At 40.0% G+C, this 19515-nt stretch overlaps 1 protein-coding gene across 9 annotated transcripts in view; it reads right to left on the minus strand.

Annotated features, from left to right (window-relative positions):
• The window catches only part of ARHGEF6 (Rac/Cdc42 guanine nucleotide exchange factor 6), a gene marked incomplete at its 5' end in the record, with an annotated part of 118338 nt that overhangs the window by 44083 nt on the left and 54740 nt on the right, over positions 1–19515 (minus strand). For all 9 annotated transcript variants that reach the window (XM_082680730.1, XM_082680728.1, XM_082680726.1 and 6 more), the window contains 2 exons: positions 2414–2508; positions 18235–18305. In XM_082680730.1, coding sequence (XP_082536856.1) covers positions 2414–2508; positions 18235–18305 — 166 coding nt within the window. The remainder of the gene's footprint in view (positions 1–2413; positions 2509–18234; positions 18306–19515) is intronic.

Here is a 19515-nt window from a genome sequence, read left to right on the forward strand (position 1 = left end):
AATAGGAGGGAAGAAAATAGTACTGATGTGTTTGTTTGCCTTTGGAATGGAATGGAGTCAAACACAAACTGAACCATTTTAATCCAGTGCCTCTGTACTAAGAATTTTCTCATCCTTTCTTCCCCTACCAAATAATAGGTGATAAAAACAAGAGCCAGCACTAATACAGCGCTTAACACTGAGGTAAGCATTTTACAAATAACAACTCGTCTTAACCTTACAACAACTTTATGAGGTAGGTACTATTGCTGTCTCTGTTTTACACATAGGGAAATCCAGGCACAGAGAGGTTAAAGCAAATCAGCCGAAGTCCCAAATCCAGTGAATGGTGAAGCCAGAATTTGAACCCAAACATTCTAGCTCCAGAGTCCATGCTCCTAACCATTTTTTTTTTTTTTTTTTTTGCGGTACGCGGACCTCTCACTCTTGCGACCTCTCCCGCTGCGGAGCACAGGCTCCGGACGCGCAGGCTCAGCGGCCATGGCTCACAGGCCCAGCCGCTCCGCGGCATGTGGGATCTTCCCGGACCGGGGCACGAACCCGTGTCCCCTGCATCGGCAGGCGGACTCTCAACCACTGCGCCACCAGGGAAGCCCCTAACCACTTGTTGAGAGAAAACTTTTCTGAAGATTTACTTAAAAGGCCAGTGTCTGCCACATGTTCTTTCTCCTTAATAATACAAGGGGAGGGTTTCCAGGAGAGTAATTTTTGCTGACAAAGAAAAGGAAGACCCAAAAAGACGTTACCAGTAACCCCTAGAGTATAAAAAGCACCCAGTTCCTCTGCTCTGATGCCCTCCTGAACCACAAGCTGGAAAACCCCTCTCATGGGTATCAAAAGTGAAACCCTTTAGCCAGCTTCCCTGGCTGCTGTTCCCCCATAGCAGCAAGAACCTGACTGGGAGCTTATCTGGACCTTCCAGGATCAAACAATAAACAGTCCCCTTTGCTCAAATCACTTTGGGGTCTACAAGGCAGAACCAATGGGAAGTGACTAGAACTGCATTTTGAATTTCCTTGGGAACAGTGCGGTTCTGACTCGGGTCTCTCATCTCCTCTGCCGTGGCTCTTTTCTTTTCCTTTGACTATTTCTTGATTGCTAATCAGTCACTCCTCCATTTGAAATCTTACCATCTTTGCTGCCAGGGTTACCACTTCAGTTCCCCTCTCCTCCTCTGCCTGTCACCTCTAGAACACGGAACCACATTTTACTCGGTGGCAGGAGATGCAGTGGGTTGAGTCTGGCCACTGACTGACTGTGTGATGGGCAGGACAGTGAGCCTCTCTGGACTTTGTTTTTTTTTTTATTTATTCAATGAGGATAGTCATTTCTTCCAGGGCACTAGACCCAATGATTCACTGAGGTTCCATTCAGCTCTAAGGGCTATGATTCACAGAGCACTTCATGTTTCACATAATAATAACAAAAGCCACTTTGTTGTTGATCATTTAAACTCTGACAAAACACAGGAATACAAAATCCTTTCATACTGAAGTAAGATTCCCATAGTGCCATGAAAATAACCGAGTAGGAAATTTAACAGGACATTATGCCTAAGCAAGCATTATTTAGGAAAAGGGAGAAAATAGTGAAATACATTAAACTTATTTAAGCCTGAAGCCAACAGTTTAGGCAATTGTTTGGCAAAAATAAACTCTTAAACTGAGGTACAAGAAGAGGTTTCTGTCCTCCATTCTATGTATCAACTGCTAAATTTACCATTTGACTTATAGATCATAATCTCCAGTAAAGTTTAATCCATTAAAATAAAAAACACACATAAATGCAGTTAGCTATTATTTGTTACATATGCCAGGCCTACAAGCACTAAAAAATGAACGGTGAATATTTTTCTTTTGTGAAAAGTAAGTTTTCAATTCAGGCCTTCAGATTTCTAAGACCAGGATAAGGTTTGAATATTTTTAACACCTCTTTCTCATTCACTTTTGCCTGGGTGAAATACTGGCTTGAACTGCTCTTAGGAAGATTCACAAAATGCCACGCTTTTTCCATTCTGGGAGCATGGGAAAGAGTTTCTGCCGTGGCAAGCCAAGGTCAGAGCGAGCGCAAGAATTTCCACTGTCTGTGCTTTCTGCATAAAAACACCAGCAAGTCCTTTTTCTGGAAGGTAAAACTAGATGTATCACTTCTAAAACGTACAAGATAAAAATGGTGACAGACAGAAAGGCAGATCGGCTCATTCCCTCCACAGCCAGAAGAGAAAGAAAGCCAAGCTCTCCAAAAGCTACATCTTGCATAATTTCTGTTGTCCTGACCATGTTCTTGGCAACCTGTGATCTGTGGAAATTCTTCTAAAGGGCAAAATCAATTATTCAGTGACATAAGAGTAATGACTCCATCTACTGACATTATCTTGCTTTGCTTAGCGAGAGGTTTAAAATATAAATCTTACTTGTTATTGGACTGCAGGGGTCTTAAGTAAGTAACAAGAAGAGACTGAAGTTCTTTAGCATACTCTTTTTCAGTGTCCAAGATATTCTGTAACACCTATGGAGAAACAAAGGTCAAGGTATTGTAACTGTCAGGAAAGTCCAAGGTAAAATGGAGCTTTAGATCTTTTAACCAAATTATCAGGAAAAAAAAGTCCTATTTATTCAGCTACACTGTAAGTAAGGAGCACAAAATCTGTAAACTACTCTAGTTTACTAGAGTAAACTACTAATCTAGTAAACTACTCTAATAATTGCATGACAACTGGTTATACTGCATAACTCATACGAACACATTTTTTCAGAATTACCCATAATTGGAGGGGCCTTGCCATTTACACAGTACTACTCAGAATGCTTTCATGTGCTTTAAATCATTTTATCCTCAGCAAAGGTCTCAGCTAACAAAGGATCATCATTCCCATTTTATGGATGAGGAAATTGAGACCAGCTACCTCAAGACATAGAGATTCAGTGTCAGGATAATTTCATGATAACTGATGTCAAACATCAAAAAAGATTTTTTTATATTATGTTCTTGAGAAAATCTTTAGGTGACAAAATCTGAGGACACTGAATTTTTAAGCAGTTAAAGCTGGCTTTTTAATAAAGGTAAAAAGTGCTAGTATGAACATTTCAAAGAGAAAAAGAAGCTGAAATGTGAGGAATTTAACAAGGAAAATGATGCTTACCAGTATTATTAATGTAGCCAAATGAAAATCCTATCGGCAAAACAACCAATGTACAGGTCCATAACTTCTCTGCCCCCACCAACCCTGGGGTCACACCTCATTTCCCAGCCTCTTCTGGAGGCAGCTATAACCTTCATTCTAGGCTCCTAGAGATCACCAAGTTAATATTTTGGTGTATTTTCTCTCATATCTCCTAATCCATTCAACACAAATTTACTGAGTGCCTCCTTAGTGCCAAAGGCCATGCCTGTCCTTAGGGAGTTTCTACTCTGTCTTCAGAGGGAGCCATTAAACACGGGCTCACAAGACAAGGTGAAGCATTCTTAGCCAGGAGAAGCCCCTTAGCCTACCAATATGCCAGACATATACTCACAAGACAGCGCATGATGATCTGCTATTGACAGGTGGAGTGGACAAAGCAACTGGAGGTCCAGGTAGCTGTGGGTTTTTTAGGAAACAACTGGACTGGAAGGTGGTCATCCAGGCTCTGCTACCAACGGACAGGTTGCTTCAGTTTTAAGGCTCATCTCAGATTATGACATCTCACCTACCTCAGGGACCATTGTGAAGAGGTAAGTGTGAGACACTGTACAGGTAGGTGCTGGGTGAGCTGGGAAACAGTCCCTCCAATTTAAGGGGTTAAAAAAGGTTTCTCAATGGCAGCACTATTGATATTTCACAGCAGATAGCTCTTTGTTGTGAGCAGATGCCCTGTGCACTGTAGAATGTTTAACAACATCCCTGGCATCTACCCACCAGATGTCAGTTGCATGCCACCCCCTACCCCATTATGACAACCAAAAATGTGTCCAGACATTGCCAGATGTCACCTGAAGGGCAATATCACTCCTAGTTGACAAGGACATAGGCCACAGGGTGGCTTCAAAAGCTAGGGCTTAAGTTGTAGCCCCTCCTCCCAGCCACTCATGTCTACTTTCAGTTTCTCTATTCCTCAGGGAGGAATGCCTACTCTCTAAAGGTGTAAGTGTAAATTTAAGGGCCTGGAGGTACCAGTGCTCTGTGAAATTAATCCAGGAATGGAACAGAAATGTTACCCCTATAGAAAGTCGAAGCACAACAAAGGAAATTAGAAACTATCTTGAGATGAATAAAAAAGAAAACACAACATCAAAACTTATGGGATGAAGTTCAAGCAGTTCTTAGAGACTGTAAATAGCTGTAAATGCCTACATCAAAAAGAAGAAAGAGGACTTCTGGTTTCCAGTCCAGCATTTAAGGCATTTGGAAGTCATCACTCCATCCTAAAAGCAAGTAAACAGTTGAACAACTAGAAAAAAACTTTGCTTACATCTGTCAGGGAATTGAGGTCACAGGCAAAAATGGTACACTTAAAATTGGAGAGACAGACAGGCAGATAGAGAATCATAACTTGCTGGACCAGAAGACCATGAGCAGAAGCCTCCGTGGGAAGTGGTATCAGGGTAGGAAAACCTGAACTGTAATTGATGAATTGCTGGGGGCTCAGTGCAGAAACACCTGAGAGTTAAAAACTCTGGGGGGGGGGGGGGCTTCCCTGGTGGCGCAGTGGTTGAGAATCCGCCTGCTGACGCAGGGGACGCGGGTTCGTGCCCCGGTCCGGGAAGATCCCACATGCCGCGGAGCGGCTGGGTCCGTGAGCCATGGCCGCTGAGCGTGTGCTCCGCAACGGGAGAGGCCACAGCAGTGAGAGGCCCGCATACCACCAAAAAAAAAAAAAAAAAAAAACTCTAGGGGGTCCAGTCACAGAGGAGCACACCCACACTTCTGTGACGTTTACCTCCAGAAGCTGTACCAGGTCATCACAATGAAGATAGGAGGAAAATCTCCCTTGTGCTTCAGGAGAGGGAAGGGAAAAGTAGCCATTTTGAAATTTACCAGAGCATTCTGTTCTTCATAACAAGGTCTGCCCTCAAGAAAGTATTTTACCAAACCCTAACCTATTGGGGTTTTATCAGAGCCTAATATACCCAGGGGAAGAGAAATACCCTACTCCAGCTCCCTCCAGCCTTCCTGTCCTATCTAAGGGAGGGGAAAAAAGACTGAGAAACACTGCTGCAGTTCACAATCTAGGGACATAAGCTCACCAAAAGCCTGAGACCTAATCATAGGACTTGAGAACACTTCCCCTGACCCCATACCTTACCACCATATTACTAAAGGCCTATTTACTGCAGTTCCTCTTACCTAGTACATCACATCTGGCTTCCAACAAAAAATTACAAGGCATATGAAAAGGTAAAAAAACACAGTTTGAAGAGACAGAGCAAACATTAGAACCACAATCAGATATGGTAGGAATATTGGAATTATCAGACCAGGATTTTAATATAACAATGATTAATATGCTATGGGCTCGAATGGAAAAAGTAGACAACATGCAAGAACAGATGGGTATTGTAAGCAGGAATAAATACTGAGAAGGAATAAAAATGAAATGCTAGAGATCAAAAACACTCTAATAGAAATGAAGAATGCCTTTGATGGGCTTGTTAGTAAACTGGACCACTGAAGATAGAAGCTCTGGGCTTGAGGATGTGCCAATAGAAACTTTCAAAACTGAAAAGCAAACAGAAAAAAACCCTGAAAAATGGAACAAAATATCTAAGAACTGTGGGACAACATCTAAAGGTGTAACCTATGTGTGATGAGAATACCAGAAGGAGAATAAAGAGAGAAAGGTACAGAAGAAATATTTGAAACGACAATGACTAAGAATTTCCCCAAATTAATGTCAGACACCAAGCCACAGATCCAGGAAGCTCAGAGAAAACCCAGCAAGATAAATGCCCCCCCTGCAAAATGTCCCCTAAGCACACCATATTCAAACTCCAGAAAAATCAAAGATAAAGAAAAAAAATCTTGAAAAAAAGCCAGAGGATAAAAATACTTTACCTATAGAGAAGTTAAGATAAGAACTATACGTGACTTGTCAGAAAGCATACAAGCAAGAGTAGAGTGGTGTAAAATATTTAAAGTGTTGGGGAAAAAAAACCCCACCAACCTGGAATTCTGTACCTTGTGAAATTTTCCTTCAAAAGTCAAGCAAAAATAGACTTTCTAGGACAAACAAAAATTGAGGGAATTTTCTGGCCAGCAGACCTGCTTTGCAAAAAGTGGGTTTTTTTTTTTAAAGTTCAGAGAGGGACTTCCCTGGTGGTCCAGTGGCTAAGACTCTGTGCTCCCAATGCAGGGGGCCCAGGTTCAATCCCTGGTCAGGGAACTAGATCCCACATGCTGCAACTAAGAGTTCGCATGCCACAACGAAGATCCCGCCTGCTGCAACTAAGACGCAGCGCAGCCAAATAAATAAATATTTAAAATTTTTTAAAATAAAAAAAATTAAGTTCGGGTGGGATAGGGAGGGTGGGAGGCAGATGCAAGAGGGAGGGGATATGGGGATATAAGTATACGTATAGCTGATTCACTTTGTTATACAGCAGAAACTAACAGAACAATGTAAAGCAATTACACTCCAATAAAGATGTTAAAAAAATAAAATAAAAAATAAAGATCAGAGAGAAAGAAGATGTTATAGGTTAGAAACAGATCTACATAAAGAAAGAAAGCATGAAAGAAGGAATAAGTGAAGATCAAATAAAAACTTATTTTTCTGTAAATCAACTATACCTCAATAAAAAACTTTTATTTGTCTTCTTAATTGATCAAACAGATAACAGTTTGTTCAAAATAATAATAGAAACAATGTATTAGATTATATATATATATATATAAAATGCTTATGTGTGCTTATGTATAAGTGAAATGAATGACAGCAATGATACAAGGGATAGGAAGGAGGGATTAGGAACACTTTGTTATTGTAAAGTACTTGCACTTGTACCTGTGAAGCAATACAGTGTTATTTGAAAGTGGACTTGGACTAGTTCTAAATGTATATTGCAAACTCTAGGGCAATCACTAAAAAAGTAAAAAAAAAAATTCTAAAACTACACAAGCTACCAAAACTGACTCACAAAGAGGTAGAAAATCTGAATATCTCTATAACAAGAGATTGAATTAATATTCAAAACAACTTCCCATAAGTTAAAGCCCAGGATGAGATTGCTTTATTGATTAATTCTACCAAAAATTTAAAGAATTCACATCAATCCTTCACAAACACTTAAAATCCTGGCAAAGAAGAGTGTACAAAGTTAGAGTGTATACTTCTCAATTTCAAAACTTACTAAAAAGCTTCAGTAACAAGACAGTTTAGTACTGGTATAAAATAGATATATAGACCAATGGAATAGAATTGAGAGTCCAGAAATGAACTCATGGTGAACTTATTTTTGACAAGAGTGCTGTGAACTTCCAATAAGGAAAGAGTAGTCTTTTCAAAAAATGGTTCTGGCTAAATGGGAAAAGAATTTGATAAAGAATAGATACATGTATATGTATAATTGAATCACTTTGCTGTACACTTGAAACTAACACAACATTGTTAATCAACTATACTCCAACACAAAATAAAAAGTTTAAAAAAAGGTATATAAAAAGTGGTGCTGGGACTTCCCTGGTGGTGCAGTGGTTGGGAATCCACCTGCCAATGCAGGGGACACAGGTTCAATCCCTGGTCCAGGAAGATCTCACATGCTGCAGAGCAACTAAGCCCATGCGCCACAACTACTGAGCCTGTGCTCTAGAGCTTGTGAGCCACAACTACTGAACCCGTGTGCCACAACTACTGAAGCCCACGCGCCTAGAGCCCGTGCTCCGCAACAAGAGAAGCCACCGCAACGAGAAGCCCAGGCACCGCAAAGAAGAGTAGCCTGCACTCTCCGCAACTAAAGAAGGCCCGTGCACAGCAACAAAGACCCAACGTAGCCAAAAATAAATTAAATAAATAAAAACAACCAAAAAACAAAAACAAAAAACACATGTACCCTTTGATTGTGCAATCCCTCTTTAAAGAAAAAAAAAGTGGTGCTGGGACCACTGAATAACTACATACAAAGAAAGAATTACTCCTACTTCACACCATATACAAAAATTAACTCAGAATGGATTCAAGAGTTAAAACTACAAAACTCTTAGAAGAAAACAGAGGAGGAAATCTTCCTGATCTTGAATTCAGCAATGGATTCTTGGATGACACCAAAAGCACAAGCAACAAGAGAAAAAATAGATAAACTGAAATTCATGAAAATTGAAAACTTTTATGTACCACAGGACATTATCAAGAAAGTAAAAAGACAACCCACAGAATGGGGAAAATATCTACAAATCATATATTTGAAAAGGTTCTACTATTCAGAATATATAAAGGACTCTTACAACTCAACAATAATCAGTTAAAAGTTGGCCAAGGATTTAAATAGACATTTCTCCAAAGAAGATATACAAATGGCCAATAAGCACATAAAAAGATACTCAACATAGTTAACCATTAGGGAAATGCTAATCAAAACCACAATACTACTTCACACTCATTAGGGTGGCTATAATAAAAAGAAAAAAATAGAAAGAACAAGTGTTGGTGAGGGTGTGGAGAAACTGGGACCCTCATACATTGCTGGTGGGAAAATCAAAAATTGTAACTGCTGTGGAAAAGTTTGGCAGTTCCTCAAAAAGTTAGACATAGAGTTATTATATGACCCAGTAATTCCACTCCTAGAGAAATGAAAACATATGTCTGTGCAAAAATTTGCACATCAATTTTCACAGCAGCATTATAAATAATAACCAAAAAGTGGAAATAATCCAAAGGTCCATAAACAAAACCTGGTATATATCCATAATATGGAAGATTTAATCCGTCATTAAAAGCAATGAAGGGACTTCCCTGGTGGTCCAGTGGCTAAGAATCCGCCTTCCAATGCAGGGGACACAGGCTCGATCCCTGGTCGGGAAACTAAGATCCCACATGCTGCGGGGCAGCTAAGCCTGTGCACTCTAGAGCCTGCACACCACAACTAAAGAGCCCGCGCACTGCAACTACAAGCCTGCATACCACAACGAAGATCCCGTATGCCACAACTAAAACCCGACACAGGCAAATAAATTAATTAAAAAAATACTTTCCTTCTTTAAGAAAAAAAAATGAAGTACTGATACATTCTACAACATGGATGAACCTTGACAATACTATGCTAAAAAAGAAGTCAAACACAAAAGAACAGATATTGTATGATTCAATTTATATGAAACATCCAGGATAGGGAAGACCCATAGAGATGGAAAGTCGATTAGTGGTTGTCAAGGGCTGGAGGGAGTGACTACAAACGGGTACAGGGTTTCTTACTGAGGTGATGAAAATGCTGGAAAGTAAGATGGTGGTGATCATCACACAACTCTGTTAATTTACTAAAAATCAGTGAATTGTACACTTTAAAGTGGCGATTTTTGTGCTGTGTGAATTATGTGTCATTATAGTTGTTATTTTAAAGTCAAAGCACAAATTTCTCATCTGTTAATAGAAACTTTTCTGTTTTTTCTCTGACTCCAAGTCCTCATCCAGTAGTGTCCTTCCAAACTCAAATGTGTCCATTGTTAGCAGTCTCTGCCCAGCTGGGCTGCTGTTCATTGCAATGTGTTAAATAATCATTTATACTCATGCTCAGCACTAGGATTCATTTTTTTATTCTTAAAAATGGAGAGAGCTGCACTAGAATTCAACAGTACCACATTTTATTAAGAGGTAAAACTCATAGGCAGACTACCGTTTTAGCAACATTTGTCTACAGTATTTGTATTGGAGGAAAAAGAGGATGGTGGCCTGGCTTCCCACATATTCAGGAGAGAATGAAGTCATCTCATCATCTCCTTTGTTCACATTTTTCTAAAGAGACCATGTCTGGTAATGAGCCATCTCACATCCTCAACCTTGCTTTCAAGCACTGTTGTCTGTAACTGTCACACTACCCAAAGTATAATGTCCATTGAAAAAAAAGAAAAACAAAACAAAACAGTCATTGTCTGAGGGAATTTTTAAATTAGAAAATTCACGGACATTATTTATATCACAAAATGTGATTTTTAAGACAATTAAACATCACTGCTTTAATTCCATGGTTGCTATAATTCAACATTCCTCCCCCCATTGAAACAGTTTTATTATTTTAACTTCCTTTAAAATGCTATCACAGGTAGTTCCTTTAAGAGAAAGCACTAAGATGTTGCAAGAAAGGTGCCAACTGTCCTGCTCCAGGGGATTTAATTGCTAGGCGAAGCAGCACACTTTCTAAGGGTTCCATCTGTGCTGGAACCACTCATATGGGACAAACGGAGGTAGGAAGGCAGACACTCCCTGCTGCCTTTGAGTAAGTTCTGGAGAGCTGAATGGAAACATACACTAAACTCATATTGTTGCAAGTCTTGAGGGTGGCTAAATGCTGACTTTACAAGCTAAATTGACACAGGTGATTAATGAGTCCTTCATTAAATAATGCAAAATTTGTTTGAATGATGATGTACTAAATAGCATTGCCCTTGCTGTGGTTTGATTAGTAGAAATGCTCATCAGGGTGGATGCCTGGGATTCTCTCCCAAATTCACTTGGCTTTTTATTGCTTTCCTCAATCTCAGAAGACCAACTGATGAACTGCGGAGACTGTTTCTTTATTTTTCAGGCCACAGGGCATCTACTGTAAAAGGATAAAAAGGGAAGCAGACAGAGAAGGCTATGTGTTCCCAAACAGAAGGCCTCAGTGGTGAGTCAGAACGCAAACAGTTTGGCAGGCCAACCAACTTCAGAGCAGTACAATCTGATCGAGATGAAATCCACTCAAATACTAAAATGGACTGTGTCCAGACATTGCCTTTGCCTCTCTGACTCCATCTTCACAAGGACAACAGAGTATCCTTTTGCTCAATTAACCTCTGACTAAATTCAGAATAAAACAGATGGTGAGAAGCCATAGAAAAAAGAGGTGGAGGCCTTTTGTACCTCCGTCCTGGGCTATTGATTTTCCAGTAAAATATATTTCCTCCATTTCCTGGAAAGGCTTTAGAGTGAGTTCATTTTTATAACTCTGTTTTCCATAAGGGAACAAGTCATATAAGTCTGAAGAAATTATTTTAAGAGGCTAAAATGCATAAACAAAAGCTGGAAACAGAGATACACCCCATGATAAAGGAAGATTATAACGGCCCCAGGAAACCTTAATCTAAGCAAAACCATCATATTATAGGAATTCTGAGATAAGTATGATGCCTGCAAAAATGGGTTCATGCTGGTAAACTCCTAGGAGATGGGTAAAGGTAATACACTACGGTATTTATGTCACATTTGACGTATATGGCAGAAGAGCTCGCCGGTTTACATTCAAGTGCAGTGATCAATTTCACCCCTCCAGGTCCTTGGTTTTCACAAAACAAGCAGCACTCTTGCCCTGTTATGGACAGATTCTGCAAAACAGAGATGGACTCTGAAAACTCTTGTCACCTCCCTGACCTCAGATGGAAGATATGGATGAGTTAGGCAGGAAATGGGTAGGTAAAAAAGAACAGGGGATATAGAGAAGGAATAACTGGATAGATGTGTAAGGTAGTTTAGGCTGGTGGTTTTAAAAAAGGGAGGGTGCACAGAGGTTTTTTAGGGCAGTGAAATTACTCTGAACAACACTGTAATGGTGGATACGTGTCATTATACATTTATCCAAACCCATAGAATGTCCAACACCAAGAGTGAATGGTAATGTAAACTCTGGACTTTGGTGCTAATGATGGGTCAATGTAGGTTCATCAATTGTCACAAATGTCCCACGCTGGTGGGAGATGCTGATCCTGGGGGAGCCTGTGCATGTGTGTGGGTAGGTGGTATACAGGACATCTCCAACCTTTGGATCAATTTTGCTGTGAACCTAGAACTGCTCTAAAAAATAAAGTTTCTTTTAGAAGGGTAGATAAGCACTAGAAACGCAGAGAAAATTCAGGGTGGGAGCAAGTGGGTAAATAGATGAGTGAGAGAGAAAAGGGGGGTAAACAGAAGATGGGTGGCAGAAGCAAGAACTACAGGAGGCTTCCTGGGATTCTGATGTGATTGAACGGGTTTCAGATTTCTTCCCACCTTTCCGACCGCACGGAGGTTCTGGTAAGACATCTGCCACACGTTACAATAAAGGAGAAGAAAGTTAGAAAAAATAAATAATACTGGCCCTTACTGATTATATTTTCCTATTTGGATGTAGGGAAATGTCACCTCTCACTCTGCAGCTAGATGCTCATCCCCAGAGTTCAGTACAGGCAGACCTCGTTTTATTGCGTTTTGCTTTATTGCGCTTCACGGATATTGTGGGTTTTCCACAAATGGAAGGTTTGTGGCAACCCTGCATCAAGCAAGTCTATTGGCGCCGTTTTTCCAACAGCATTTGCTCACTTCATGTCTCTGTGTCACTTTTGGTAATTCTCGCAATACCCCAAACCTTTTCATTATTATTATATTTGTTATGTGACCAGTGATCTTTGATGTGACTATTGCAAAAAGATTACAACTCGCTGAAGGCTCAGATGTTGGCGAGCATTTTTTAGCAATAAAATTTTTTTATATAAGGTGTGTCCATTGTTTTTTAAGACAATGCCATTGCACACTTAACAGACTACAGTAAAGTGTAAACATAACTTTTATATGCACTGGGAAAACAAACAACTCATGTAACTCGCTTTATTGTGATGGTCTGGAACTGAACTGGCAATACCTTTGAGGTGTGCCTATATTAGGATTATTGTGAGTCTGGCCTATTTGTGGCAGCACGAGGGACTGCATTCTTACATTGGGCTGCACCAGTTGCAATAAATAAGAATTTCACCCTCCGAGAGGCATTTTGATGGGGATAGAAGAGAACGCAGTCCATTCTGTCACCTGCAGGGACGGACTGCAGGCACGCACATTCTTGCCTGGATGAATGTGCTCACAGGGTTCCCCCTGCCTGATTTCCCTTCCAGCTCTTCTCTGCTTATCTAAGTCCTGACATGGCATCAATCCTCTCTCCCATTCAACCTTTCCCTTTATTGGTTCTCAAATTTTAGTTTAGTGAGTATCAGCTCACCTCGGGGGGGATGGAGAGAAGGGGGCTGAGGGGGTGTTAAAAATGCTGTTTCCTGGGACCTATTGCCAGAGATTCTGATGTAACAAGCCAGATGTGGAGACCAGATATCTGCAGTTTTAACAGTCTCCCTGGGGGCTTTCAAATGCAAAAGATCCCCCAACCACATTTGGAGCAACTCATTTTAGGACAGTTTATAACTTGACATCACTGTCTGCCACGTGGCTTATATCATCATGTCTGTCCTGTCTTCCCAGTGAGACCATGGGTGCCAAGACCTAAGCACTGCATGCAAATTAAGCCTGACAACTAAGCTACATAGATTCCTCTTTCTTTTCTTTTCTTTTTTTTAGTTTTATTGAGGTCTAATTGACAAATAAAAATTGTATATATTCAAGGTATACAACTTGATATTTTGATATATGTATACACTGTGAAATGATCACTACAATCAAGCTAATTAACACATCCATCACCTCTCATAGTTACCATTTTCTATTGTTGTGCTTATTATTAATTTTTTAATCCCTCCTGGCATGTAACATCAACTTACAATAGGCAAAGAGAGCCAATGAGAAGATTATTAGAAAAATAATTCAGAGAAAATGATATGCTTTTCCTCAGTAGTAAGAGAAGTTTAACAAATGGCAGTGAATTCTGAGGACAATGAAGGAAGCAAGGTCAGGAGCAGCAAAAGCCTCTAGGCTGCCATGTCCCTAAAGGATGAGCTAAACTCTCATTCAAAACAACGGGCCAGGAGAGGCCAAGCCTCAGTTAGATGCATTAAACATGCCCCTCTGAAGAAGGCAGGAAGGAAGGAAACTACTTTTTGATATGTACTGTTTACATCATCATTCAGTGCTAAATATTTTGTATTTCGTTGATGACTTCCTTTTAATCCAAGGTTTTTTGAGCTTTAAAAAAAAAAAGCCTCATGGCAGATGCAGGTCTGAGTTGGGTACCCCATGCCACTCGTGATGACACCGGAGAACTTCTAAACATTTCAAAACTGATGTGCCACCAGAAGCATATCGAGGCCTAAATGGGGCTGAAATCAGCAGACAATCCCTTGGAAACCTGAAAAAGGGGAGAGAACGTCTGCAGACTTGCAAATTCCAAGAGGTCTCTATCCTGCCCAAGTTTACAGGATACGACAGTTAATTTTATGTGTCAACTTGTCTGGGTCACGAGGTGCCCAGATTAAATAATATTTCTGGGCATGTCTGTGAGGGTGTTTCCAGATGAGATGAGCCTTTGAATCAGTAGCCTGAGTAAAGCAGATTGCCCTCCCCAATATGTGTAGGCATCATCCAATCTGTTGAGGGCCCATATAGAACAAAAAGGTGGAGGAAGGGAGAATTTGCTCACTCTGCCTGACTTCTTGAGCTGGGACATCAGTCCTCTACCCAAGGACTGGAATTTACACCATTAGCTCTCCTGGTTCTCAGGCCTGTGGACTTGTACCGAACTATACCACCATCTGTCCTGGGTCTTCAGCTTACACACGGCAGATCGTGGGACTTCTCAGCCTCCATAATCACGGGAGCCAATTACTTACAGTAAATCTCTTTATATGGATCCTGTTGGTTCTGTCTCTCTGGAGAACCCTGACTAATACACATGACCAAAATAAAGGAAGCATTTGGACTAGCAAGGACTCGCTGAATGCAAGAGCATAAGAACAGGTCTGGTCAGCGACAGTATTGTCAGGGTCTGAGAATAGAAAAATCTCCATGAAGGAGAAATAATGAAGAATACATAATTTCTGTTTAAAATACACACACACACACACACACACACACACACACACACGTCATAGGCAATATATATGTATATATGTGCACACGTGTGCACACACGCGCACACGCACACACACACATAGACATCTACCTCAAAGAAAGATTGTCATGAGATTCACCAAGATGTTAATAGTGATCATCTCTGAGTGGTGGGATTACAGGTGATATTTATTTTCTTCTTTATACTTTTCCTGAACTGTCTGACTTTTTTAAAATCATTGTTTACATAATGTTATGTAGTCAGAAAAGAAATACTTCCTGTTTTAAAAAAAATGAAGTAAAAATTAGTCACTACTGCCCTTATAGTACTAGCAACAGATAATGTCTACAATTACTGACTCTTAGAGAGGATAAGAGTTAATATAAGATCATATGGGAAATAAAATTTGTTACATTTTTACCAAAGAAAAAAAGATCAGATGCGGACGTCTTACATGTGGGTGAACTTGATTTTCCAGGTCTCCAAATACTGTGGGTGAGCTAGAATTATTTTGGTTTGTCTAAGGTATTCAACACAGATTGGGAGGGCAATCAGAACACTCAGAACATATTTTGAATTAGTTGCTGCTAAAAATTTGCCTAAATACTCAAAAATGTGAATTAGAAAAAAACACCAACAATCAACCCAAATCCCTTCACATGCATATCTAGTTACAATAACATGTCTAACTGGTCTCAATAATTCAGCAATATTTACACCACAGCTCTACAGTTCCTTCCCAGGCCATCATGGGCTCTCCAAGACCTTCTGTTTTATTAAGTTTGGTTTGAGACAAAATCTATCAAAATTTAAATACATATATATATATATTTTGGCTCAACAATTTAACTTCTAGGAATCCACCTCACAGATCTTTTTTTTTTTCACCTCACAGATCTTTATATACTTTGCCAAAGTTACACACACAGGATGTTCACTGCAGAATTGTTTATAATTGCGAGGAACCAGAAATAATGTACATGAACTCCAACAGGAGATGGGTGATAGAAACTACAGTACAGGGGCTTCCCTGGTGGCACAGTGGTTGAGAATCCGCCTGCCAATGCAGGGCACATGGGTTCGAGCCCTGGTCCAGGAAGATCCCACATGCCACGGAGCAACTAAGCCCATGTGCCACAACTACTGAGCCTGCACTCTAGAGCCCACAAGGCACAACTACTGAGCCCGCATGCTGCAACTACTGAAGCCCGCACACCCTAGAGCCCGTGCTCCACAACAAGAGAAGCCACCACAGTGAGAAGCCCATGCACCGCAACAAAGAGTAGCCCCCGCTCGCCATGACTACAGAAAGCCCGCGGGCAGCAAAAAGACTCAACACAGCCAAAAATAAAATTAATTAAAAATAAAAGAGAAACTACAGTACGTCCAGAGTTGGTATATAGTATATATGGGGTTTACATAACGCCCATAAGAATCACAGAGGTTAGTCTGCCTTGGATAATCCCAGCATTTTAAATTGGTAGACTCAGCAGAGGTAGAGAGAGACTGAAAGCAGAGCGATGGTGTGCTCCAGGTCCGCAGGGAGAAGCAGCTACGGTAACACTTTCACCTACCATTTGACTGTGCCCTTCTGTTAAAAATTAAATCCTTGGGGGTCGCCTGGAAGCTAAAAGTGGTCAGAACCAGAGGCAGGGGGGAATTATGTGAAGGTGGTCAAAAGGTACAAACTTGCAGTTTTAAGATAAATAAGTACTAGGGATGTAATGTACAACATGATAAATACAATTGACTCTGTTGTATGCTCTTCATGACAGTTGTTGAGAGTAAATCCTGAGGAGTTCTCATCACAAGGAAAACATTTTTTTTTATTTTTTAAATTTTGTAACTCTATGAGATGATGGATATTCAATGACTGATTGGGGTCATCATTTCATGATGTAAGTAAGTCACATCAGTATGCTGTACACCTTAAACTTACACAGTGCTGCATGTCAATTATATGTCAATAAAACTGGAAGAAAAAAAGGAAATAGAAGGTAAATAAATAATTGAAAATGATATAATGTTAAGTGACAACTCAGGACACAAATTGTGTATATAGTATGATTGTAACTATGTAATGATATATAGCTATATAGGTGTAGGAAAAAAAGGCATCAAAATACTGCCAGTTTAAAAAGAAAAAGTGATCAGGGATGAAGAGAGAAGGGAGCCTAGCTCTGTTGGGTAACGTTTTAACCTCGGAAATGTAAGAGGAAGAACAGTGACAAAATTATCCCCTATGATTATTGTCCAGGTTACCTATGAAGCTCTTACTTGATTCTTCATGCCAACTACTGTTCATGTCATCATTACAGAGCAAATGCACTGAAGAATGAAATTCCATTTTTTGAAACCAAATGTATAGAGAGATTTAAAAACTGTTTAGGGACTTCCCTGTCAGTCCAGTGATTAGGACTCCACACTTCTACTGCAGGGGGCACGGGTTCGATCCCTGGTCGGGGAACTAAGATCCCACAAGCCGTGTGGTGCGGCCAAAAATAAAATAAAATTTAAAAATAAAAATAAAAACTGTTTATCCATGGACACATGAAAGGAGCACATAGTACAAATGCACATAGAGCACTGGGTGAAAAGTGAAACTGTATTTCAGCTGTGATGGGGAAGATGACAGGGATGCTAGACAGGGAGACTTAGAGGTCATGATGACTTGACCTTTTCATTGCTGACTGGGCCAAGTCTGGAAAGGAGACATGGAGGAAAGCAGAGAGTAGATTAAGGAAAAGGATACGATTTCTTTTTCAAATGGGAACTTATTTTGAGTATTGCACATGCCCTATTTATAGCTAATATATTTTGACATATCTGTGCTCAAGCCAGAGCCATCTCATTCCTCCCTCTGTGCCAAAGGGCAGTCTTCCCTTTGGGCTCTCCTCAAGAACAAGGTTGATAATATTTCAGAGGCTATCGTAACTGGTTGATTGATTCTAAAATAAAATCACAGTATGCAATCACTTAAAACGTATTGCATTAGAGGAACTTGGGAATTCACCTCCTAACTATCTGGTAAGGCTAGATCTAACTGCTAAATTTCCCCATAATGTCTACATATTAGCTGATTTCTCTTTTGCTGCAGGTTAGTAGACCTTGCTCTGAACCTTTGTGCTACCCTTGAATTTCTCAGTACAGTGGTTGTAAAACTTCTAGACATCTGTAACAAGCCTACAAATAAAAGAGCTCCACTGTCATTAGTGGAGACCCTTGCAATGCAACTTTCTCCAGTCTTCCACTGGTGTCGCCTCAACACATCAGGGGTTCTCCATGTAGAGAGTCAAGAAAATTTTTGTTCATCATCTGAACACTCACCACAGTATAATAATTCTTGGTAAGTGGAGTAGTTTCAAATCCTTTCACAGCCTTGGGGGAGAGAGGTCTCTCTGTGAAAAAGACATTTAAATTATGTTAATATTATACAGGTGTAAGATGAACAGTTTATAACATAGGGCAACTAACATACTATAAATATTGTCAAGTGGAAGGCTCAGTGGAAATGTACATTCCCAAATAAGTGAAAGTATAATCTTACTAAACTACAGCTGGTCAAGCTAGAGGGTTTTTTTTTGTTTTTTGTTTTTTTTTTGCGGTACGCGGGCCTCTCACTGTTGTGGCCTCTTCCGTTGCGGAGCACAGGCTCCAGACGCGCAGGCTCAGCGGCCATGGCTCACGGGCCCAGCTGCTCTGCGGCATGTCGGATCTTCCCGGACCGGGGCACGAACCCGTGTCCCCTGCATCGGCAGGCGGACTCTCAACCACTGCGTCACCAGGGAAGCCCTAGACTTTCTTAATGACAGGGTCAAGGCAAGAATTTCAGTTCCAGTTTGGGCTGTTTCTTCACTCCAGTCTGCCTCTCCATTCAACTTATTCAAAACAGATAAGCAAAGCCAATGCTAACCAAATATGTATATTTATATCTTGTATATGTATAACAAATATGTATATTTGTATCTTGCAACTTACTATACAAGAATAATAGCAGCCATCCTTTCTTAGGGCTGTCTATTGTGCCAAAACCAAAATAATCAGAATCTTGAATACACTGAAAACTAGCAGAAAATTCTTCTTTTATGTATCATTTTAATATCATTATGCTGTGCTATAAAAAGATGCCTTTCTTTTACAAAGTTCATCTTACCCATATATACACTAATATGTATAAAATAGATAACTAATAAGAACCTGCTATATAAAAAATAAATAAAATAAAATTCAAAAAAAAGAAGCCATTTAGGTTATAGGTTCTCACTACACCTAACACCCTCTCTGAATTTTGCAAAGTGGTATTACTCAGGTACCAAGGGCCTAGAGAAGAAAGAAGATTTGGGAGAATATGCAGCATGTCCCTGCCTCTATACAAGACTTCTTGGTTTCACAGCCAAACACTAAGCTGCTTTAACACCCCCTAAGATTTTATTAGATAATTCAAATAATTTTAGTGCCACATCTCTATATGTGGTTTCTGATGAGTTCTATGAGTACGTAAACACACACTTCTGTCATACAGTATTTAAAGAAATATAGTTTATATAATAAATACTATATCTAGTACAATAACCCACAATTTTATTAGAACTGAAAATCCTAAACAGA

This window comes from Grampus griseus (assembly GCF_964374135.1).
Source record: "Grampus griseus genome assembly, chromosome: X".
Taxonomy (NCBI): domain Eukaryota; kingdom Metazoa; phylum Chordata; class Mammalia; order Artiodactyla; family Delphinidae; genus Grampus; species Grampus griseus.